At 41.6% G+C, this 24,513-nt stretch overlaps 2 protein-coding genes across 10 annotated transcripts in view; one reads left to right on the forward strand and one right to left on the reverse strand.

The window, feature by feature from the left end:
* Positions 1 to 325: 325 nt before the first annotated feature.
* Positions 326 to 8,677, reverse strand: LOC100709703 (5-hydroxytryptamine receptor 1B). Its single transcript, XM_005452434.4, has one exon. It carries the CDS (start codon positions 5,145 to 5,147, stop codon positions 3,999 to 4,001), a length of 1,149 nt encoding a protein of 382 aa, XP_005452491.1. The 5' UTR covers positions 5,148 to 8,677; the 3' UTR covers positions 326 to 3,998.
* A 3,014-nt stretch (positions 8,678 to 11,691) lies between these two features.
* Positions 11,692 to 24,513, forward strand: part of mei4 (meiosis-specific, MEI4 homolog (S. cerevisiae)) — a 70,052-nt gene continuing 57,230 nt past the window's right edge. For 3 of the 9 annotated variants that reach the window (XR_266242.4, XR_266241.4, XM_025899261.1), the window contains exons 1-3: positions 11,692 to 11,945; positions 13,134 to 13,379; positions 15,278 to 15,795. Coding sequence is in view for 7 of the 9 variants with exons in the window: in XM_025899261.1 (XP_025755046.1) it covers positions 11,918 to 11,945; positions 13,134 to 13,379; positions 15,278 to 15,795 (792 nt within the window). In the remaining 2 variants the exon portion in view is untranslated. The remainder of the gene's footprint in view (positions 11,946 to 13,133; positions 13,380 to 15,277; positions 15,796 to 24,513) is intronic. The other 6 variants (XM_005452435.4, XM_005452439.4, XM_005452438.4 and 3 more) reach the window with 3 other exon arrangements.

Genomic DNA, 24,513 nt, shown 5'->3' on the forward strand with positions numbered 1-24,513 from the left:
TTGGAGGATACATAGATTCAGATAAGAAGCATGGAAAAGGCAAAAAAGAAGCGGGGCGTGCATTTCATTAGGCAGTCACAGCAGACATTTTCCTCACAGCTTCCACTTTTTTCCCCTGCTGATTAATTAAGTTACGAACTGTTAATGTCGTCATACAGCACCTCTATCAGCTCACATCTGTCAAATGTTTTATCCTCTCAGAGCAAACTGAAACGCCAGCAGATTCTGGCAGATAGAAGAAATGCCAGTGCTCTCTTTGACGCCTCTTTTTAAGCCTCATAATCATTCAAATCGGAATAAATGAACACAAGTGAGCAAACGGTCATAACCTCATGATGCCATAGACCTTTTTTATTCATTTTTTTAGTTTTCACAACAGCAGCAGTGCTTTTTGTGCTCCATACGGGCTGGATTTCATCCTGCAGAGCAGAGAGCAGTTACAGTGCATCGCCAATGTGCGCAAAAGCGTTGTACAGCAAAAAGCTAACCTGGATGAAATGCAACTTCCATTGGACTGACGGAGCCACCAGATGAATTTCACACTGAGCTGATCGATACTGTACACAAAGAGGCGACTCGTCACAGAGCTGGATTTGAGCACAATGGCTATCGTACGTCCAGATCGAATCCCAGAGTGGCCGCCGTTCAGTTACAAGAAGAGGCGGGATCCCTTCGAGAGAAACTGCGCCAGGATTTTCTATTTTTTAAAGTGGATAGACACTTTCACTGTTTCTATTGGGGAATCAAACTCATTAATTTCAATATTCATCAGGAACAGCTCAGTGAATTTTCCCTCGTTAAAGGAGACTGATCCTGCTCTTCCTTATCTTCAGAATGTAGTTGTTAGATGTGCCCAAGTTCCAAATAATGCAGTAAAAAGTGAGTAAAAATAATCTCTGTCGGCCAAAAGCAACAATTTTAATCCCTCAGCTGGCTTCTGAAAGCTAATCTGCCTTTTTTTGGTAGGTGGGAACAGGATATTTAAGGGCCAGTATGAGCTTAATAAGGATTATTTTGAACCAAGATTTATCCAAAACTTCTCCCGTGGAGTCTCAAAATAAAAATATGGGGTTAGGCAGTAGCAGAATAGGTCTCCTTTATGCTGAGTAGCAAATTCAGCCTTTTAATTTTGATGGAAATGTTTAATATATATAATATATAGCTTTCTATCTGAGACATATCAATACCATTCTTACTTTTGTATGTCAGCTGGGCTAAGATAGGCTAAGCACCTGCTTAGTCTATCTTAGCTTAGCTTAGCGCAAAAGCATAAACCAAGGAGAGACAGCTAGCTCACGACCTTTCACCTCTAAAGCTTGCATACTCTTTGCTTTACTTTGTACACAAACAGAAATATAATAATTATTTTTATATAACAACACATAACTTTGAATCTGGGCTTCCCCTTAGATTTGAGTAACAGAGATGTGATGCTAGCTGTTTCTCCTTTGATTTCAATATTCATGCCAAGCTAAGCTAATATTATCACCTCCTGACTTCACATCAAAGTCTAAAGATCTGCTAGATCTCTGTAGCTACAGGGGCGCATAGGGACCATTCAGGGTAAGACAAAAATTTAAAAAAGAGAAAATCTTATTTTCAAAGACAGAAGTGGCAGAATTGTAGATTATAAAGCCGTACATTTGTGAGGAAATTTTTCATTTTAAGTGAAAATTTAGAAATTTGTGAATTTTTACAAGGCTAGTACGATATTAGAAACTCACCTTGCTCTCCAAACTGTTTATTTATTTCTACGTGTTATTTCAGGCTCTTTAGTGATGCTGTAGCTGCTCCTGACCTGATAGGAGGGGAAAACTATCTGACAGCATTGTATGAGTGTAAATATTTGGATGACTCGTCTTTTTCTTTAACGCTATGGCAGAAATCCAATAACCATTTAGCATTTTCCATAAATTACCTGGACGTGGTTCCAACCTGCTTTCTGGGATTATATATATCAAAGTATGACATGTTCAGGGCATTGCTGGAAATTTTACAAACACTGAAGTCAAATTAAGAGTCAAATGCAACTTAGTAAATAATAATCCATTCTTTTTTTTAAGTTTTACATTTTATATATTTCATTTTTAAATTCTATTTGCTAATTTATAATAAATAATTTGTCTACAATATGGTAAAATACTGTGAATCACTTGAATGTCATATGTTGTTGGCCCAAACTGAGCAAAATAAGCTTTAAAAAATAACTAGTATGTAAACTGGGTATAACTGTACAACCAGAACTCCAAGAAATGACACCTAAGACTGTGCAGTTAAGTTGGATCTTAAGTTCTTGGACAAGTTCAGCTTCCTGTTACGAAACGTATATAATGAAGATAAAATAATTCAGATTCACAATAAATTTTTACTCTTACCCTGCAAAAAAGCCAAAGTTGCTGTCACCCTGGACTGTAGTTATTTCATTTATTCAGCTGAATTTGAAGTTAAAGGGTGAAAAACCCACTGTAATTCCAGAGGATTTGAACCATCCTTTCAGCTGTTCCCTTGTTTGCTAATGAGTCACTACATGCTTGATTTGGATGCCCTTCCTGCTTGATCCAGGCCTGAGACCATCAGGCACGGTTTGTATCTCTTCCCGGCCTTAAAATAGGGGTTCTCTCACACATTGGGTGAATAATTAGTACACCACACAGTCAAAGTCGAGCAGCCCTAACAAAACCAAGCCCATGACCTCACTGCCTCTGCTATGGTCCTGCACATGTGTGGCTTTTTTTTCCATCCATAAAATGATTTTTTACATCTTTTTAGAAGCTGCAAGCAAACAGATTTATTTTTTAAAGATTTTTTTCCCTTGAAATGTTCTTTTAAGGGATCAGCAGCAGCAGCTACAGCCTGACATTTAACATGTGATTTTGATCAGAATATCGTGACATTTTCCAGCTTTTTAAAAATAAATAAATTTGCACAACTTTTGAGGTGTGGAAGACACAAATGCCAAGAGATGGGAGTCTGCATCAGCAGCCTTTAGAGTCAGATCTGAATTGTTTGAGTCTGATATGAGACGGCACATCAAAGCGAACATCAACACTTAGGAATGCATCTTTAGAGAGATCTGGTAGACAGGTTGGGTCTTACAGTACCGGCTCCTCCCTCTCTCTGAGATTAGCACTATTTTACAGTATGACCAAGCAAAATCCAGCCTCTTTTTTTTGACAAATTAATGTAAAAATCACACTGATGCATACAGATTCATACAATTACACTCAGTTCTGAGCCATGGTTAAAGGTGAACATCAGCCACAGCAAGAAAAAGAAACAGAAATACACACACTGGCCACAAAAATAAACCACATTTGGATCTTTTCCCACAAACTAAAATCATGCCTTTGTCCCCGTTAGGGCCAGGCACAGCTGAAGAACTGAACTAAACATGTTGTAGGCACCGGTATTTCCCCTTATTGACAGGAAAATGAAACACAAATCTTATTTTTTGCCCTTCGGGCTCATGGTAGCTTAGTCTTAAGCTGTTTGTGCTTACGAGCCAACTGACGCTGGCTGTCAAACTCTTATGGCAAAGTGAGTCTGTATGCTGCAGCCAAGTGCAGCACATACAGGCGGGGGATGGCCCCCTGGGTGGGGAAGGGGGAGCTTTCTCCGAGTCTTAATAGCAACTCAATCACCTGCAAACGAGTCACACACCTTACACTCGCTGACACCTCTCATCTGCACCAACATCCTCAATAGCAGCACAGGCCTGGAGGCGGGTCCATGTCCACCACCTGCACCACCTATCAGGCAGTGGTACAGTGCCTGATAGGTGGTATAGGTGGTACTCCTGCTGGAGCCACTGTACCATAAAGAAATCTGGCTTTGGGTGATGGCACCTTCAGGAGAAGGGGGGTAGGGGGGTGGGGTGGAGGGGTGGGGGTCGATGCTGGGTTTGACTCAATCCTGGTATTTTACAGATGAGTTGTGAGCTTGAAGGAGGTGGTGGTGTGTGTGTGTGGGAGGGGTATAATCATGGCTGGCATCGTTCTTCACGCCCTGAAGCATCTGAACCGTATTAGTTTGTGGAAAGCCTGCTTGAAGTCCTCGTTGGACATGGTGTAAATGATGGGGTTGATTAAGGAGTTGAGGTAACCGAGCCAGGTGAAAATGTCAAATAGCTCCGGGTGGAAGCAGGAATCGCACAGAGGCACTAAAAGAGTGTAAATGAAAAACGGCAGCCAGCAGATGATGTAGGCTCCGAGGATTATTCCCAAAGTTTTGGTCGCCTTCTTCTCCCTGGCGGCCGAGATGCGCTTCTTCTCCAGCAGCGCGTCGGACACAGTGACTTTGACTTGGCTCACGTTCGCGGACGAGGTAGTGTCACAGGAGGAGGAGTCGTTGGTCCCGTAGTTAAGGGACGTGGTGGACGCCACCGAGCCGGGGGAGTTGGTGATCAGGTGCGCAGAGGTGAGTCTCTTCCCCGGCTTGTGCGCCTGCTTCAGGATGCGCTTCCGGGCTTCCACGTATATCCTCCCGTACAGGGCGATGAGCAGCAGCGTGGGGATGTAGAACGCGCCGAAAGTGGAGTAGATGGTGTAAAAAATGTGGTCGGTGTTCACGTTGCAGCTCGTCACCTCCTCCGCCTTCACCTGGCGCCAGAAGAACGGCGGCAGGGAGATGGAGATGGCGATCACCCAGGCGGTGGCGATCATCCCGGCTGCGCGCGCCGGCGTGCGCTTCTTGGAGTACTCCACCGCGTCGGTGATGGCCCAGTAGCGGTCCAGCGCGATTACGCACAGGTGCAGGATGGACGCGGTGCAGCATGTGATGTCCGAGGACAGCCAGATGTCGCAGACCACCTGCCCCAGCGTCCACGTCTGGCTCACCGTGTACAGCGCGCTGATGGGCATCACCAGGATGGACACCAGTAGGTCCGTGACCGCCAGCGACGCGATCAGAAAGTTTGCTGGCGTGTGCAGTTTGCGGGACTGGTAAATGGTGGCGATGACGAACGCGTTTGAAAGCGTCGTCGCCAAAGTTATGAGCGCTAAGGTGACGGCCAGACCCGCCTGGAGAGCCACGCTACTGTCCTTGGGCTCCGCTTTCGCCGTGAAATTGGCATGGGTGTCGTTGGTCGAGATGTTCAGCAGCTCTCCGTAGATGGTAGGCGTCGGTTTAAGCTGATTGGCATTCTCCATCCCTCCACCTTCCCCGGTCAGACCCCGCTGGCATTGAGCGCAAAGGAGACCGCTCCTCAGATATTCATCCACCGCGCGCGTTTCTCGTCTCCATCTCCAGCACTTATCCGACACATTTCTGCCTCCTCCTCTTCATCCTGTTCGCGTCACCCGCGGCATGTTTAACATAAAAACTCTCTGATCAACTTAAATATCCAGCAGCTGAGAATTAGAAGGCTCAGAGGGCGGCCTCTCCATCATTCTCCGGTCATTTTCTCTCATATTGGACTCTTCTTTTTTTTTTCAGTATAAAACACGAAAGCGGGAGTTTCATCCGCGTTCAGCTCTCCTCACAAGTTCAGAGCTGCTCAAGTCTGACTCCAGGTTTTATACTGCCAACGCACCGCACGCCTAACTCTCTCTCTCTCTCTCTCTCTCTCTCTCCCCTTCTTTTTTTTAATCTCAGATGGTTAAAGGACTCTTGCAAATATTTCCCCCCGAAAATGTTCTGTTCTTTTACATCTCAACCAAAGAGTCTGCGTGCAATGAAGACAGGAGAATCCATTTAAAACATCACATATTTATAGTTTTGGGAGGTTCTATTCAGTTCAACAACAGTCGCCTCAAGGTGCTATAAACTTAACACCCTGCAATAATACAAAGTCTGTACTGAGGATTCAGTTACTACCCAATCAAATACTTTCCTGATGTTTTTAAATGGGGGAATCCTTATCTGAGTTTATCTGTATGTTACTTGTAAATGAGCGAAAAAGCAGCCATTGTCCAAAGAAAACTTTGAAAGACCACAAAGTTGAAGAACTGTTGGGTCACTTTAAAAAAATGATTGAGCATGCATCAAGACATAAAGAAATGCAGAGTAGCTGAATTTTCTACAACTCAGACTTAGTTGTAGTCTGAGTTGTAGAAAATATATCTCAGTATGGATACATATATCCACACTGAAGAGGCTGTCTGATTAGAGACTTCTTTTCGTGTTGTATTCATAGATGGGTTTTCTTTAGTTTAGGATTTGGTGTATTTGAGATCCCCTGCTGCTGTTGTTCCTGCATCATCATCATAATAATTCTTCAGTTCAGAGCTTCACTTCCAGCAATCCAAGAGGATCCAGAGATCCAGAGATCACATTTTGGATCCACAGCCAGGAAACTCAGGTGATCTTAATCTAAATGAGTGTAGGCTGCAATAATATAAAGCTTTAAAGTTACAGTGTTTGTCAAATCTCATCTCTAAATGTCAGTAGATTGCAGTTAGTCTCTGTTAGCTGCTCTTAGCTTTTGTTAGGTGCTGTTAGGCTCTGCTAGCTGCTCTTAGCTTTTTTAGCTTCTGTTAGTTGCTGTTAGCTGGTGTTAGTTAAACTGTGCTTTGAGTGGCTGTTACATTGTTGGACTTGTTGCTTAGTGAATAAACTGTCCTGTGATGTGAAAATGTAATCAAACTGTTAAAAGGAAAGTGTGACTTAGGACATATAAGCCTAACATTTGCTGGCGAATGTTAAATTATAATATGATGTTGTTGTTTAGCCGTATCATGTGTCTGCTTACAATAGGTAATTGCAACAGTATCGGGACTAAATGAGCATGTTTATACATGTTTGTGTGTTAGAGCCCTGACTTCAGTTCAGGAGAGGCTTGAGTTGAGGAAGAAAAGGATGACATTTTATAAAGATCTCCTTCGAGTCCAGTATTTTTTTTTCTGTGAAATAACTTTAAAAAATGACTGACTGCACCTTTAATGACATTTTGATGCATTTCTTGCTGCTACAGTTATATCTGAAGTCTTCTTGGATGTCTCCACACAAATGTTTGTTTGTTTCGTTTCCCGGTGTGACCTTGTTAAGAAACATACTGTAAATGCTGCCAGCGCAGACGTCTGCTGTTACTCTCCTCGTCTGTTCTCCTTTCATGTCAGTTTGAACACAGGACGGCTGGAGGCGGCAGCAGCAGTTGCTCGGCATCATTGCCGTGATGGATTGTGGTCACGGAGGTCACACGGTTTCGATGCTCTGCAGCCTTCAGGTCCGATCACGCTGAAAATACAGAGACTCTCTGGCTTCATTCATCACAGAAGCCTAAACCAGCGTGGCAAATGTTTGCTTGGCAGGTCTTCAGTTTACTTCAGATAACAACTGTGTCTGAGTAACACACAGTTTCCAGGCCGCACTGATACTCACCACAGAGAATCAACGATATAAACCCCATGCATGAGTGCAGCTAATTCAACATAACTCAGTGGTTTAAAAAACAAACAAACAAACATTTTCACAAGTCATTTTCATCTTCATGGTCATTTTATGTCAATTTGTGGTAATTCTGAGTGTTTTTTATAACCAGTTTACACATGTTCTGGGAATTTGGAGTATCTCTATGAATATTTAACATCTGTTTTTGGTAAATTTGAGTATTTTTATGATCTTTAAGGTGTGTTTCTAATTATTTTATGTCAAAATGTGGTCATTTTATCTAATGTATGAATAGTTTGAGTGTCTCTGTGGATTTTTTACAACAGTTTTTGCTCATTTTAATTATATTTATGGTGGCTTTAAATCTGTGTGCAGTTATTCTGAGTGCCTTTTTGACTATTTTATGTAAATATGTGGTCATTTTCTCTTAATTTGTGAACATTTTAAGTAAATTTATTGTTATTTTACATCTGTTTGTGATTATTCTGGGTGTCTTTCTGGCTATTTCAGGCCAATTTTGTGGTGTTTGTGTTTGGTGTTTTACACTCACTTAGTTTGCTCTGCGGTAGAGTATCATTTCCTGTTCTTCATTTAGCCAGCAGATCATCATTTAGCATGGAAAGTCAGTTTATTGCTCTATTTAAAAAAAGGCCTCCGTAAAGCTAGAACATCTTACTATTCATCACTGGTTGAAGGAAATAAGAACAAGCCTAGGATTCTCTTCAGAACTGTAGCCAGACTGACTAAAAGCCAGAGCTCTGTTGAGTCAAGCATTCTATTAACATTAACTAGTAATGACTTCATGAAATTCTTTACAAATAAAATTTTAACCATTACAGAAGAAAATTACTTGTAACCATCACAGAGACATAGCAACTACATAACTACTTTCAGTAGCATTGTTATTTATTTAGCCTCTTTTCCTTCAATTGATCTTTCTGAGTTAACTTCAGGAATTACTTTCTTCAAACCATGAACATTTCTTTTAGACCCCATTCCTACAAGACTGCTCAAAGAAGTCCTACCATTAATTAATGCTTCAGTCTTAAATATAATTAACTTATTTTTAACTCCTGAGCTGCAGTGGTTAGAATCATATCTATCTAATCAAATCTATCCAATTTGTTCATGTAAATTGAGGGTCCTCTTCGGGTTAATTATGGAGTTCCACAGGGTTCAGTGCTAGGACGATTTCTGTTTGCATTATACATGCTTCCCTTAGGCAGTATCATCAGAAGGTATAGGATACATTTTTACTGCTATGCAAATGACACTGAACTTTATCTATCTATGAAGCCAGATAACACACACCAATTAGTTAAACTGCAGGAATGTCTTAAAGACATAAAGACCTGGATTACCTGTAATATTCTGTTTCTAAATTCAGATAAAACTGAGGTTATTGTACTCAGCCCCGAAAATGTTAGAAAGATGGTATCTAACCAGATTCTAACTCTGGATGGCATTACCTTGGCCTCCAGTAACACTGTGAGGAACCTTGGAGTCATTTTTGACCAGGACATGTCCTTCAATGCACATATTAAACAAATATGTAAGACTTCTTTCTTCCATTTGTGCAATATCTCTAAAATTAGAAATATCATGTCTCAGAGTGGCGCAAAGTGGTTCAGAGTATCTATGGCGACTTTATGTAGTTTTGTTATAATCTTGAGTGTAATGGTGATTTTATATGGTCTTGCTTATTTAATTTTTTTGTGTTTTATTTTGTTGTTGTTGTTTTTACATCTGTGTGTATTTATTCTAATTGTATTTGTGGATAATTTATGTCAATATGTGGTCATTTTGAGTGTCTCTATCATTATTTTACATATCTTCCTGGTAGGTGGTTAGCACTGTTGCTTGGGTTCGAATCCACCATCTGGCCCTGGTCTTCTGTGTGGAGGTTGCATGTTCTCCCTGTGTCTGCCTGGGAGCCAAGTAACTGTCTTCTAGCTTAAATTACAGGCTATTTTACAGTTTAATAAATGTTCGTATTCATACAATGTTTTCAGGTTTAAATGTGGATTTAGGCTGTAGTGTTCGTGGTAAGTTTTTAAAAACATATTCAAGATGTGTTGCATGTGAATACTGCTAATAAAAAGCTGTAAAGGTCGAGAACGATGAGTTCAAAGTTTTTTGGTGGCAAACAAGGGACAAAGGATCTTCAGCAAACGCTCGGACAGGAAACAGGGTCGACATGTCAAGCAGCCAGTGTTATTAAATAACGTCAAACCACTTTAGAAAAACATCAGTAAAACTTTGCCTTAGTTTAGTTGAAGAATCCTGTGGACACTTCTTTCCCTTCAGCAAACGATGTTCAATTTTTAAGCTCTGAGCTTCCAGCAAGAACAATCAGAGCGAGATTTTCAGCATAAATCATTCAGCACACTTCATCTCTCTTTCTGTCCACGCTGCGTCCATACTGTGCAGCTCAGCCAGCTGAGTCTCAATGCAATGCTCCCCTTCCTCCACCCAAACTCCTGCCGACCTTCACCCGTACACCTGCACATTGCAGACACTCAGAAATGAATTCTTCTGGAAAGGCCTCGGTCTCAGCGGGGGACTGAGGCATTCAGTGAACCAAAAGGGCCTCTGTAACGAGCTGCTGCTTCTCCACAATGAAGAAGAGCTGGCTGGCTCATTTCAGCAGCAACAAACATCCATCTCCATCCAGAGTGGAGGCGATTGTGGGACGTAGAGCAGGAGAAACAAACACGACTAAAACTGCTACGACAATAAAATGTTTCTAAGGACAAGAAACTAATTTCACTTTCTTCAGTTGGGTCCAGGAGAGAAGGCAGATACAGGGCTTGTTGTTGTTGTGTGTCTCTTTGTGGGACTTGTACTTCATTTTGTAGCTGTTTTGCATCAATATTTTTCTTCTTTGTGGTCATTTGTCAGTTATCATGACTGTGAATCTGCCGGGTTCACTTTGTGATTATTTTACATCTGTTTGTGGTCATTCTGCCTCCAGTCGAGGTGGTTTGGGCATCTGATTAGGATGTCTGCAGGATGTGGCATTTGGGCGTGTCCCATCGGGAGCACGCCATAAACATGTTGCTCAGCTGGCTCCTCGGGCTCCTTCTCGAAGAGCTGGAGGTGGTGGCATGGGAGGACATGTCTGTTTAGACTGCTTGAACCAGGATAAGCGACAGAAAATGGAGAATGTAGGTGAATAAAATGTTTTTTTTTCATTTAGCATTAAGGTCAAAATAATTCTGGCTGGAGTCTGAAATGATCTCCACACCAATAAAAACTCTGTGACTGCACCTGAGACCTGTGTTTCTGCAGATTTTAGGGGAGAGTTTTTGCCATGCTTGTTCAAACTGACTGATATGCTGTTGAAGACACTTCACCATGCCATTCAGCAAACTTTCAAAAGGTTAGCCATCACTGCATGGAAATGTTGGTAATTTTCCAGTGAATTAGACAATTCTTAGCTGAACCAAAACTACAAGCTGCTTTTTTCCTGCTGAAAACACTGTTTGCAGATTTTGATGGTGAACACAGGAAGCCAGGTTGTAACTGATCCTTAATATCATGCAGATCCAACATGTGTATTTGAGTTTTTACCACTGTGGCAGCTTTGCAAGTTAAATAAATATTAATATATGTGTGTATACATGACACTGTGGATTCAAAGGTCCAATAAAAATATTTTAAAAATGGGAACATTTTAAACTAGGACTGTGTCTATGTCTCCAGTTACCCTTTAGTCTTTTATATTTTTTCTCTTTATTTTTTTTATTTAAAAAATATATTTCCAACACTCCTAGATTTACAGTGTAAGCTTTACTGTGTGTTAACTGCTACTGCATGTGAAGGTATAAAAAACAAGGTGAATAGAAGTCCTTAAAACTGGTCAAGACAGGTGAAGCCAGAGGAAGAGATGAGGAAAAAAGTAAAACAGAACTCTTCAGTTCAACCCGTTTTATCTGTGTGCTACCTAAATAATAAATAATCAAAGCAAATTATTGTATGTGTCTAATGTATTTGAATTTTCTTTTATAATATTTTTATTTTTTACATCTTATATATGGGCGTGATCTTCAGCAGACCAAACAATCAATATTAACATATATTTTTAAAAATCACATTAAATTAGTATGGTTATTTATTTGTTTTATTCTTTTAACTACTTTTAAGTTTTGCTTTAATGACCAGTACTTTATGAAATTAAGTAAGGAAAAGATGCATCACACCTTAAACATCTGGTCTTGAAAAGAAAGAATAAAACCTGATATGCAACATTTAGCCAAACAAACTAATTATCCTCTACAGTAGGTTATGCTTTTATTTTAAAATGTTTGCTTCTACTTTCCACTTTAAAACAGCTATAGATATTTTAAATTACCAGATTAAAAAAACCCCATACAATTTAAATTAAAAATAACATTTTTAATGCAGTAATTTAAATCTTATAACTTATAATCTTATATCCTTTTTTATAATAGCTGCCTCTGAGAAGCTGAATCCTCCCTGTAACAGATTTTGTGTAACATCTGTCTAGCTGCTAAAGCTAAGTTGGCTCTGAAACTGAAGGACTTTCAGTTAAGTTTATTCGGAAGGTGAGGAGGACAAGCAGCGGCTAATGGAGAAAGAGGATGGCGGCTTAACAGGTAAATAGTTATTTGTGTAGTTTGTATATCAGTTTGTTGAAGAGTGCAGAGAAAAATGGGTAACATTTGCTGGGCTGTTAGCTGTGGAGCTAGCTAGGTCCCTTTAGCTTTTTGTAGTTTGTAGTTTTAACTTCACCTGAAGCAAAGTTTCTCAGCTAAGGATATATGAAAATATAGAAAATAAAAACGGCTGGATTCAGACTGTGTGAGCTGTAAAATAAAGTCATGGGTTTATTTCTCTCTAGCGCTCTCTTAGCTTCGCTGAATGTTTTACTGCCTGTCCGAAAATGGATGCATGAGATATTTGGATAAAATTGGATAAAACGATCAGCACCATCACTTGCAGCATGAAGGACATAATTTAATTGCGTCAGTGAATAAATGTGTTATATATTATGTATTGTACTGTGTACTGTCTATTATACTGTGGCTCATTGGATAAGCACTCAGTTAAAATGTGACAGGAGACACTCAGCCGATTAGGCAACTTAGTTTAGTTAACTTAAACTACAACAACTACATAAATTAACACCTACAAATGTAAAAGCTAGACTTTCAAGAACAGTAAAACTAGCGATCAACACTTAACAGCAAAAATAAAACAGGAAAAATGTGTAATATTTATTAATTTGGCTTTAATATTAAGTTCAGTCAGTAAATAATTTTAATAAAATATAAGAAGTAAAGATAAACCCCCCCAAAATGCATTAAAGGTAAAAGGAAAAAAATCCAACGAGCAAAAAAATGAAAATAATATAAGTAAAATTAATTAAAGGGAAGGAGAACAAAAGTAAAACTTACACTGAAAGAAGAAACTGAAAGAAAATAGAATTATAACTAAAGATATAGTTATTATAAAAAAAAACACATTAAATATACCTAACCTAATAAAACACATAATAAATAAAAATAGTAAATATGATATATGGTATTGACTTCTCCTTAACGTGTGACCGTATGTTTCTGCTGATGTTTCTGTCACTGCTCTTAACATACTACAGTTTGATGTATAAATATAAATCTGGCTGAAATGGCAGCATAAATAAACACACACACACACACACACACACACAATGTGGTTTTTAATTGAATTTGATTTAATTTCTGATTATTCTACATTCATGCAGTTAGTCAGCCCATCAGTTTTTGGGATGTGGACTTCCTGAAATATCCGTCCTTGTCTTTTAGGACTGAGTCGAGCCGAGTGGTTTTCCATGCAGGCTAAAGTGGCGGTGGCGGTGGCTTTAATAAGAAACCGCCCCCCGGGTATGAGCAGCAGGCAGTACGCTGAGGCTCTGGGCTGCAGGCTGAGGAGTCAGGATGAAGGCTGGAAGAAGAAAGCAGAGGAGCTGCAGCGGGAGGTGCTGAGGCTGCGGCAGGAAGCGCTGATCGCCACAGCGACGTGCGCCTCAAAGAGCAGCACGCAGGGGGCAGGTAGGCCTTCCTCCAGAGTCAGCATCAGCTCATGAAGTCAGAGTGGTTTATTAGTATAATTAATAATGGGTTTTAAATTTGAATTAAATCCTGTAGAAACACTGCTTATTTGCAGAGTCCACTTCTAAAACTCTATATGGCACATTTATATGTCCTCTCCTTCTTTCCACACTTACTGCCCATTATTCCTCTTTTATTTGGGAGACCTGTAGCTGCCTGCTGGTTCTCGCCAGGTGCCATGACAGGTTTAAATGATGATATCATTCATTTCCCATACCTGAATGAATCCTGGTTCCCAGTAGAGGCTCCATCTCTTTTCATTTAACAGACTGTTGCATATAAAAACACACACAGAGCTGTAAATAGAGCCACCTTTATGACACCTTTTGTTTCAAGGAAAACGTTCGTCCTCCTAAATCTAAACCTCAAGGGCTGTAGGGAGACATTTAGGGCTACCGAGGTCCATCTGCTGTCAGGGTTACGAGGTAAGACGGCTGTAATTCTGAGATCAGAAGCCCACTGATCTGTTTTTAGAGACCTTTAAAACAACAAAGCATCAGGGTTCAACTCAAGGTCAAAAATGAAGTTTTACCTCTGAGAAACTCTTAAACGTACACTTTAAGTACATACATATTTATACAAAATTAGACTATCAGTCTGGCCCCTAATGTTTCTTCAGTAGGTACTATAAATGCCACACCAGCAACGATAATGTTCTAAAAGTATTTAAAACAGTTTCCCTCTTTAAAAAAATGAGGTGTTTAGAGGTGTGAGCTCTCCGTCTCTATGTTTTTGAGTGTTAAGAAGAGCACAGAGCTGTTTCAGAGCTGGATCACAGGCTGAAACATAAACTCCAGTTTATGAGACGTCGGCACGGTTGTAACTTCCAAGGTCGACAGTAAAATTCGGCTGAAGGTGGCTCAGTCACAGGTTGTCCTGACAACGGGGATCATATTGGAAATAAGTGACTGTGATTATCTTCTTTATGGCATCATTACATGATTATTACTATTTATATGAAACCAAGCCATACATATGCTGCCAGTATTGCCCCGCACACAGACCGCGATGGCCTCTTGCCCCAAAACTCCTTTATTGACGAGGGTCTCCTGACCTTCATTCGCCTTTTAACTTAAAGCCTCTGAACAGCTTTCTCATCATGTTTTCAGTAGAAGTCATCGAGACAGTTTTTGCAAGGGTTTGACTGCAGTGATATGTCTTTTTACTTAATTATTAGTGACATCACAGATACTATATGGTATCCATGCATCAGCTGTGTTCTTTTACATAGATGTGAGATTGTGCTTTAATTCGTCTACACTCCTAATCTCTGTTATAGTTCATGTTTTTAAACGATGTGTTCATCCATCCATGTTTTTAGCTGCTTTATCCGTGATGTCAGCTGGGATTGGGTTACCGGAGGGATCGAAGGGGCTGATGTTTGACTTTAGTGTTCAGTGTGTGACTGATTCAGTAAAAGGCCTAGATGATACAATCCCTGATAATGCATTGGTTCAAATGGAGAAAGTCTTGAGGGATGGCTGTTATGAGGACAGGCAGCCCAGAAACTTTACCAGCAAGACAGATTGTTGTGTGCCTCAACTTCACAGGGTGTTTTGGTCTTTTACCCAAGCTAGTCTGCCATTTTTTTTACCTTCCTTGGTTAGGTTTAGGGATTAGAGATCTGATCTAGATTATCATATTAAACTTTGGGACACATCATCAGTAGTGGACCTTGGATTCGTCGGGCATTTCGGCCATTATCACAAGACAACCTCACAATTCAGATGTTAAAATACCAAATTAACGCAAACACACACACACACAAAACCCTCGAGGCAGCAAGGAACTAAAATGCTGTGCGCTCGATTCATTCTTCTGTTTAATTCTTTTTGCAGACAGCAGCAGGATGGATGACCCTTCCCAGGATCTGTTTGGTCCGGGAAGAGTGGAGTTCAGCAAAGAACCTCGGCCAGACTGTGACTCAGAGACTCCCGAGCTCTTCCTGCATGAAGCAGAGCCTGCCGCCGCTTCCCTTCCACCGCTGGTTCCCTGCAGTCACCGTGATGAAGCTGCGCTGCATCCTCATGTGCAGTTCATGCAGTCGCTGTGTGCCCTGCATCGAGTGGATGGGAACAGCAGAGCAGTGGAGGCTCTGTGGTTCGGGTGTGATGGAGACGTGGGGTCAGTACTCGCCGACACTGTGTGCCAGCTCCTTGACTCTGTGGCGGCAGCCTGCAGGGATTCTTCCACGCTGGGATCACACAACCTGCTCCTGAAGGCCTGCCAGATCGCTGCCCAAGCGATGGACCTCTACTGCTCCCAACAGCTGCCGTCGGCTGAGCTCGTGAGACGTGTGGAAGAGCCACTGAGGGAGCTGAGCGGGATGCTGCTCCACAGTGATTGGCCCGATGGGGTGAGTACTAGAAACCTTTACCCGAGGTTAGAGCTGTACAGTTATAGGTTTAAGCTTCTCAGTGTGGGCTGGAGTGGGTTTGCTCAATTTTACAGTTTTAGTTTAATTATAAACAAAAACACAGGATTTCAGTGTAACCGTCCTCCTTCTGAAGCAGTCAAAGTATTTCTTTTTGTTTAGTCTGCAGTGATCTGCAGATTCAAAGAGATTTTTACAGTTTTTTGCTGTCTCACCAAACTTTTCCCAACTTCCTGGATTTAGTTTTTGGGTGTGTTTGTTTTCATTAACTTGTTGCCTGAAAATGGACGTGTCCTCATCTTTTTCTGTTTAGTTTCCGCCTCAGGACAGCCTGTGTGGTACAACAAACGCTCCCAGTTTGGAGACCAGTTGAACTGTTGTGTGTTGAGTCATTGCTGGGTTTCAGTATGCCAGTCAGTTATGACTGGAGCCAGTCGTTTCCTGTTTTCAGCAGCGGTAATCATGGGTAGTTTAGCTTCAGCCCAGTGCTGTGAGAGTGTATCGTGGGGAGTTTCTTTGTTTCATGCAGCAGAGGTCTGCAGAATAATTGGCAGGCAGAGAAGCACAGATGAATGAATGATGGTGAAGTCTGTGAAGTCACAGAAAAATACACAGTTTCTCTGTTTGGAGACGTTCAGGGGCACCACTGATGTCCTAAACAAAAGTCAGCCTCACAGGTAGGAAACTTCACACTGCTTTGATGACAACATGAAGAAAGTACGTGAAGATTTTGAGAAAGTTTGGACACCAACGCGGAGAAAAGACTACAGCCCCCAAAATGTACTTACTGTAATCACGTCTCATTGATGTGTTTTTGCACTGCAGTTTTTCTCTTGTGAGCTTTTCTGTTTGGGTATTTTGTGTGGGCTCAAAAAGGCTCATGTTTAGGGTTTCATTCATACATCTTCTTCTTTTTTGTGTCATTTTCTGTCTTTAAAATAAAAGCAGTGCAGACTTTTTTTCTTCTGCACATTTACTTTTCTGGGTTGCACCTCCCTTCGGGTCATTTAGTTTTACACTAACATCACCCAAAAGCCAGCTTTCCAAGAGGCTGGCTATTATTATATTTAATATTTTTGGTGTTTGTGTGAAAATATGTGTTGATTCAGCTGAATGTAGTCTCCAGCAGCAGCGGAGAGCTCGGAAGCAAATGTAAAAACTGATCATTAGTCCAGTGAACCACCAAAAACCACAGAGTGTGATTAGAGCTGAAAGAGACGCGTCGCTGGGGTGGATTTAAAAGCCGGCTCTGCAAACAGCACAACTGTTTTCAGTCTCTCCAGTTTTTCTTTTGATCGATTCCTCTGTAAAAAAAAAAAAAAAAAACAGAAAAAAGGAAGAAAAGACTCAGTTACAAAGATATAAAACAGAGGAGCAACTCTGAGGCTCTCAGAGAGGCTGCGAGTGGCTGTAGCAACGCATATGTAGTTGTGCACATGTTGCTGTCTTTGTTTTCATCCTCATGAAAACAAACGGGAGCTTTTTCTTTTTTCCCCATGAACTCTATACAGGGTTTGTTCGATGTTGCTCTGCCGTAAGGGTACGCAGTTTGCCTAACCGGTGGCCCAATGTCCAGTTTATGACACATTGAACCTGGATGCACTGCAGTCGACATCAAAACCTTCACTTGTAAAAAGATAATATTTCCTCCAACCAAGGTGAAGAGAAGAGAAGAGAAGAGAAACATCCATCCACTACCGGTTTGTGTTATACAGCAAAATAAGGGAAAAGCTAAAGCTCTCTGTATGCAGATGAAGTTTTATTTCTCCAGTCTCTTAATTCCTCATATTTCTTGTAAACTTTGCTGCAGGCCAACAGCAGCTGTCCTTCTTCTTTCTAATATTCAATTCAATTTTATTTATATAGCGCCAATTCACAACAACAGTCGCCTCAAGGCGCTTTATATTGCACAGTAGATCGTACAATAATAGATACAGAGAAAAACCCAACAATCATATGACCCCCTATGAGCAAGCACTTTGGCAACAGTGGGAAGGAAAAACTCCCTTTTAACAGGAAGAAACCTCCGGCAGAACCAGGCTCAGGGAGGGGCGACCATCTGCTGCGACCGGTTGGGGTGAGAGAAGGAAGACAGGATAAAGACATGCTGTGGAAGAGAGACAGAAATTAATAACAGGTATGATTCGATGCAGAGAGGTCTATTAACACATAGTGAGTGAGAAAGGTGACTGGAAAGGAAAAACTCAATGCATCATGGGAATCCCCCAGCAGTCTACACCTATTGCAGCATAACTAAGGGAGGATTCAGGGTCACCCGGTCCATCCCTAACAATATGCTTTACCAAAAAGGAAAGTTTTAAGCCTAATCTTGAAAGTAGAGATAGTGTCTGTCTCCCGAATCCAAACTGGAAACTGGTTCCACAGAAGAGGGGCCTGAAAACTGAAGGCTCTCCCTCCCATTCTACTTTTAAATACTCTAGGAACAACAAGTAAGCCTGCAGTGTGGGAGCGAAGTGCTCTAATAGGGTGATATGGTACTACAAGGTCATTAAGATAAAATGGGGCCTGATTATTTAAGACCTTGTAATCGAGGTAATAGAGGTGCCTGCAGCCTGCAGGGGTGACTGAAACCTGCAGTTGGTCAGTTATTTGCAGATGTTTATAGATTAATAATAGAAGACTGAAAGCATGTGTGTGGGATTAGTGGGGGTCACAGGTCAGGTGTATTTTCATTACTGGAAATCCTCAACTTGGTTTGGATGAGAAACTATGAATTAAAGTGTAAGTAACACCGAAGTGCTGCCAGTCAAATGCACTTGATTTATAATCAGTAACTGTGAGCACATACTGTAAAACGGCTGCTGTATGTGCTTACAGCAGTTTGCTGATCTGCAGCATTCAGGTGCCACATTGGATTGGACATCCCAGCAGATTCACCCTGAGGTCAAACTGTGCAAAACAGCAAAGACCCAAGAGCTCCATCTGAGACTCTACCGGCCTCAGTCAGCCTCTGAGAGGTTAAAGTTCACAAAACAGACCGAATGAGTACGGCCTGGTTGGAATGGCGGCCATATCTTTGCTCTAAGCTTCCTGGAGCCATTTAAAAGAAATGCAAATGAAGGGACAATAATATGAAAATAATAAAAACTGTTAATACATCAAACAGATGTAGAGAGAGAGAGAGCATTACAGCACATCTAACCAGCATGTCTGAAGATCCAGAGAAGTCCCGAGATTGTAAATGATTTACATTTACAATTTTATTCTGCGCTCTTTATTTGCATGCCTACAACTTCACATCTCAGAAGCTTGTGTTTTGTTTGCTAACAAGATTCTCTGAGCATTAATACTGTTAATACAGTGTCCAGGATTTTCCTTCACTGAGGTTCATGCCAGGGCGCTGAGTACAGTCCAGGCTTTAGCATACAGTCATATATAAATATATGTAGAGTTAACTCAGATGATTTCTTCGTGCTGGAAGCACATTTTATTTTGAAAGCATCATGTGTGAGCTTGAGCTGGTACTGAATGTGTTTCCATTACAGTAACCTTGTGCAGCTGCATCGACATCATTACTTTGAACCTTCTTTCAAAGCCAACCGAGTCCATAATGGGGAACGCTGCTTTTAACACATGACACCGTCATGGCAGGTCCTGGCTGCTGGGAAATGGAGATGAAAGTGAGCTTGAGCGGAGAAAAATGAAGTTATCCCTTATGAACGCTCAGGGAAAAAATTGCTTATCCAACCAAGATGGCTGCAGGCAATTTCTTCTCGCTGCTTGTCGGGAATTACGCCGAAGAAACTGGAGTTTCCCTGTGAGTTTTTTAGTGGTTGTCGGTTTAAAGGATGATCATGGTGAAAAGGGTGTGAAATCATTTCAGTTTAACGAGAACTTAAATGTCCCCGCAGAGACGTGCTGCCGTGCAGCCTTACAGGACTGATAATCACAATAATGCAGAGTGAATTGAAACTGAGCGACATCAGCCAGAAGAACGGGGTTTAACTACGACACCAGCAGCAGCGCTCGATCATTTTAAAAGTATGTAATGTATGTAATGGGCACATTTGATCTGTTTAAGCTACACTTGAATTAAAACAAATTTAACCTAAAGAGGCTCAATATTTTAATTTTTATTTATCATTGCTGTTAGTGATTCTTTACAATCTATGAATGTAAACCTGTATAGCCACTACACAAAAAAACGTAACATCAAAAATCAGTGGTTGCACTGAAAGTAGTTGCAGCGACCAACAGGCCATCCGAAGGTTGAACATTTAACACCTTTGCCTGGCAAACGGTCTCCAAACAATCACTGTCTGACTTGGACTGAGTGCAATCACTCTGAGACATTGGCAAAGGTTTGCAAATAACTGCCGTCTGATGTAGAAACGTAGAGAGTTTGCCAAGAAACTGCAGCTACTCAGAGTCAGCCTGCACCGACGAGCACAGCTCATCTCTTTGCATCGGGGGACTGAAGTGGCCGTATTCCTGTATAAAAGCAAGGCTGGTGAGCTCCTGTTAATTTGCCGTCACTCACAGCAGCATGGCCAAGCTGGTGACCAGCATGAGGAGGAGGTGCCAGGCTGTTGTGGCTGTGTGTGGTTCTTCCACATGCTACTGATCCCCCTGTTTGCTAAATCAGTAAATTGCTAAATTGCCATTTTGTGTCGCTTCTTCAACCTTCAGTCCTCCAATCCAATAAGCCCAACCAAACAAGAGTAAACAGCAGAAAAAAGCTGTTTGGCACTGAAGGGGAAGATTTAGCAAGTTTTTCAAAAAAAGTACAAATTTCGTTATTTTTTTATGCTAAGATTTCCAAAAGTTGATTCTGTTCATCTGGACGTAGCGTTTTGTGGCAGAAACGTTTCGTCACTCATCCAAGTGACTTCTTCAGTCTCAGCTGACTGCAGGTTTCCCCAATCTTATAAACAGTACATTTGCATAATGACTGAAACCAGCCCACTGAAGGAACAATGGGCTGGGAGGTCAGTTCCTTAATGTTAATTATGCAAATTCTCATGACCATTGATCAACAACCACTGATCAATGCCCACTGATCAATGGCCATGAGTACCATTCACAGAGAGTTGGGGAATAGCTGCAATCACAGCATTGTAAGATGGCGAAAGATGTACCCTTAGGCCCCCTCCTCGATTCAGAGATGGTCTTTCCATTTCACGTAAATGGCCTCCTTGACTCCGCGCTCAAACCAGCGTTCCTCCCTGTCCAAGATGTGTACATCCTCATCCTTGAGAGAGTGTCCACTGGCCTGTAGGTGTAAATAGACTGCAGAGTCCTGGCCTGACGAGGTAGTTCTTCTGTGTTGTGCCGAGGCAAAGGCTGTTTGGTTTCCCCGATGTATAAATCCTGGCAATCCTCCTGGCAATTAACAGCGTACACTATGTTACTCTGTTTGTGTCCCCCATTACTGATGGAAATCTCACAGTCTAGGAAGGCTAACCTGGCTACCACACCGGGTCTCTGTGGCTTTTTAACCCCAAAACACGCTGTGCCAAAATTGGTCCACCCCAAGGATCGGGTCCCCCGACACAAACAGAGTAACATAGTGTACGCTGTTAAGTGCCAGGAGGATTGCCAGGATTTATACATCGGGGAAACCAAACAACCTTTGGTGAAGCGGATGGCACAACACAGAAGAGCTACCTCGTCAGGCCAGGACTCTGCAGTCTATTTACACCTACAGGCCAGTGGACACTCTTTCAAGGATGAGGATGTACACATCTTGGACAAGGAGGAACGCTGGTTTGAGCGCGGAGTCAAGGAGGCCATTTACATGAAAAGGGAAAGACCATCTCTGAATCGAGGAGGGGGCCTAAGGGTCCATCTTTCGCCATCTTACAATGCTGTGATTGCAGCCATTCCCCAACTCTCTGTGAATGGTACTCATGGCCATTGATCAGTGGGCTTTGATCAGTGGGTTTTGGTCAGTGGTTGTTGATCAATGGTCATGAGAATTTGCATAATTAACATTAAGGAACTGACCTCCCAGCCCATTGTTCCTTCAGTGGGCTGGTTTCAGTCATTATGCAAATGTACTGTTTACAAGATTGGGGAAACCTGCAGTCAGCTGAGACTGAAGAAGTCACTTGGATGAGTGACGAAATGTTTCTCCCACAAAACGCTACGTCCAGATGAACAGAATCAACTTTTGGAGATTTACTTACCTGGATGATTGAGCATGCATCAAGAAGTTATGCTAAGATTATATGTTTTCAGTGTTTTTAGTCTTTATTAAAATAGAACAGTCTGGAGAAAACAGGAAAGCTGGAGAAAGATTGGTGGATGACACAGTAAATAGCTACCTGCTAAACCCAGTGAGGTAGATCGCGACCCCATTTATGGAGAATTTTCTCTTTCAGATCTGTGAGGTTCTGGCTGCGAATTTTTCCTAATGCAGACAACAACAGATTTGTGATTTTTCGCTGATTTATCACATTTAATGACCGTACTAGCAGAACCAGATTGCATGCAGTTGCCAGCTTGACCCCATTCAGTCAAAAAAACTGATAGCTGACTGATTCTGTTATTTTTATGTTTTATCACCATCTTCATGGAGCAAAAGTTGCTTTGAAAACGATGTGGTCCCCATCTTCGAAGCGCCCATTCCACAGGTGGTGAGATTCAAACTTTATTTCACACGGTTCCAGTAACTTCACCTCCAACCGTTTTCCCCAGTGTGACTCCAACCCAGAGTAAAAATCCTCTTTGAAGGTTCCATTTGATCAATCAGTGATGCATGTGCAATCACTGTTTCTGATGTGCTCGCTCCTCTTTCAGTCTGGGTTTTTGATATTTTCTTTTGCACAATGAAGCAACGCTCAGCACAAAGGTGTAAAGTTTCTCCTCTGAGTCAGACGTGGTTGCACACAGGCAGAGAAATAGCTTTTAAAATGTGATCGTTCTTCTGTAGGTGATGTAGTTCACTGAGCTCAGCTGGGCCCGTTCTTAAAATGCAACAGCTCCAGGCTGTGGTGCACTCTGGTGCACTGATGCTGCCGAACCTGGAGAAACTGTTTTTTCTGCCTCTTCTGTTATCGATGCGCTCTCGTGTGGTGGATGAACTACAGAACAAAACGGCAGCTTTGGGACAAAGCCTTTGCATGCTAATTCAGAGCTGTTGGCACCGAAACATCCCAGATACTGCACACTGCTAACAGTAATACTGTAAAAACATTTTAGACAGTGTTTAACTCATTAAAGCATTAAAAAGCAGCAGCAGCAGATGATTCCTGGAATAATTAGTGCTGTGCAAAAGTCTTGAGCCATCCCTTTAAATTTATTTGGGAAAATGGGAAATGGGTTTAGAGATTCAGTAAAACTCTGAGCAGCTCCCTGTCAGCTCTATGAGGATCTACAGGAATCATCCTCCAGGTTTCTTGAAGGACAATCAAAGCTCTTCTTTGGATGTATCTAGGTTTTGTTCTGTTCTCTGTCAGGATGATCTCGCAGTGCTTCATTAATGCTGAGGTCCGGGCTCTGGGAGGCCCATCCATGACTGATATACTAGTTATATGTTATAACTGTTTAAATATTTAAAAGTCATGCACATCCTTTGTTTTGACTGAGAGTGGCACAGGTTGAGGTTTTTGCTTTAATTTAACCCATGGTCATGTTACTTTTTTGTAGTTTTCTGCTCTCCTCTTGTTTCCAGTGTTTGCTTTGGTCTGATGAGTAAAATGTTGCGCTTTCCAAGTTAAGAGTTCGCAGTCTGTCAGTGTTAACAGAAAATAGGGTAATGAAACCTTTCAGCACGACATTTTCATGAAGTCTGAGCTCTTCGACCTCGTGGTTGGTGGTTGGAGAGGCAGATGCTGTCTGTTTACACGTTTCCTGTCACTCCTGATTAACCTGTAGCACGATCGGACTGGAATACGGCTCATCATTAGCTCATCACTGATAAACACAGCTGCTCCGTCATATCAAATGCAAGCATACAAAAACCCCTTTAGCTTGATTTTCCTGGCAGGAGGAGTGTGGACCTGGCTGCAGAAACCAGATGTAATGGCTTTCGTTGTTGAGCATGTGAAGCATTTTGACTTGTTAAAATGGAAAACACACTGAACCCTGCTGTGTCAAATGTTTTATGCCATCCAAACGTCGACTTATTTTAAGGTTTATAAAGACTCAGAAGTCCCACTTATTCTACGTATTTGTTATTAAGTAGTTTGCAGAGGAGCACCTTATGAACCGTTTTATTAAATAATTAAGAGCGCTTATATCTGAAGCAAAGTGTGGTCGTTCACTGCTCTATCTTTGACCGCGGGGCTCTGGGTTCTCCAGCACACTAAGCATTTTCATTGTGTAGCTGATAGCCTTCTCTCAGCTTCCATTAAAAATTTGCATTCTCTGTAACTTCTTGGGTCAGGACGTTGGAAAGGACTTTGAGGATAGCCGTTTACTGAACTCTTTCTGTTTCTGACGTTGGGCGAACATGCCATCGCTCTGCCAGTCAAACTGATTGTCAAAGACAGTTCGTATATGGCAGAGGAGGTCAGAGATGAAGGGCAGGGGTAATTATAATACTGGAAACGGCTCCTGACATGATCGAGGAGGAAAAATCTGCAGCCGGGACACCACTGTAAAGCTTTCTGACACCAGACTAATCTATTAAACACGCCGTTCAAGAACAATTTCATATCTGTGAGCAGACGAGATTGTCTGGCAAAGTTCGTGGAGCGTTGAGTAGATTTCAGTGTCTCCCTTTAACTGACAGAG

The sequence above is a fragment of the Oreochromis niloticus genome, linkage group LG15 (genome assembly GCF_001858045.2).
Source record: "Oreochromis niloticus isolate F11D_XX linkage group LG15, O_niloticus_UMD_NMBU, whole genome shotgun sequence".
Classification (NCBI taxonomy): Eukaryota; Metazoa; Chordata; class Actinopteri; order Cichliformes; family Cichlidae; genus Oreochromis; species Oreochromis niloticus.

Coding starts and splice junctions, on each gene's coding strand:
- LOC100709703 (XM_005452434.4), bottom strand. CDS start 5,147: ATGGAGAATGCCAATCAGCTTAAACCGACGCCTACCATCTACGGAGAG.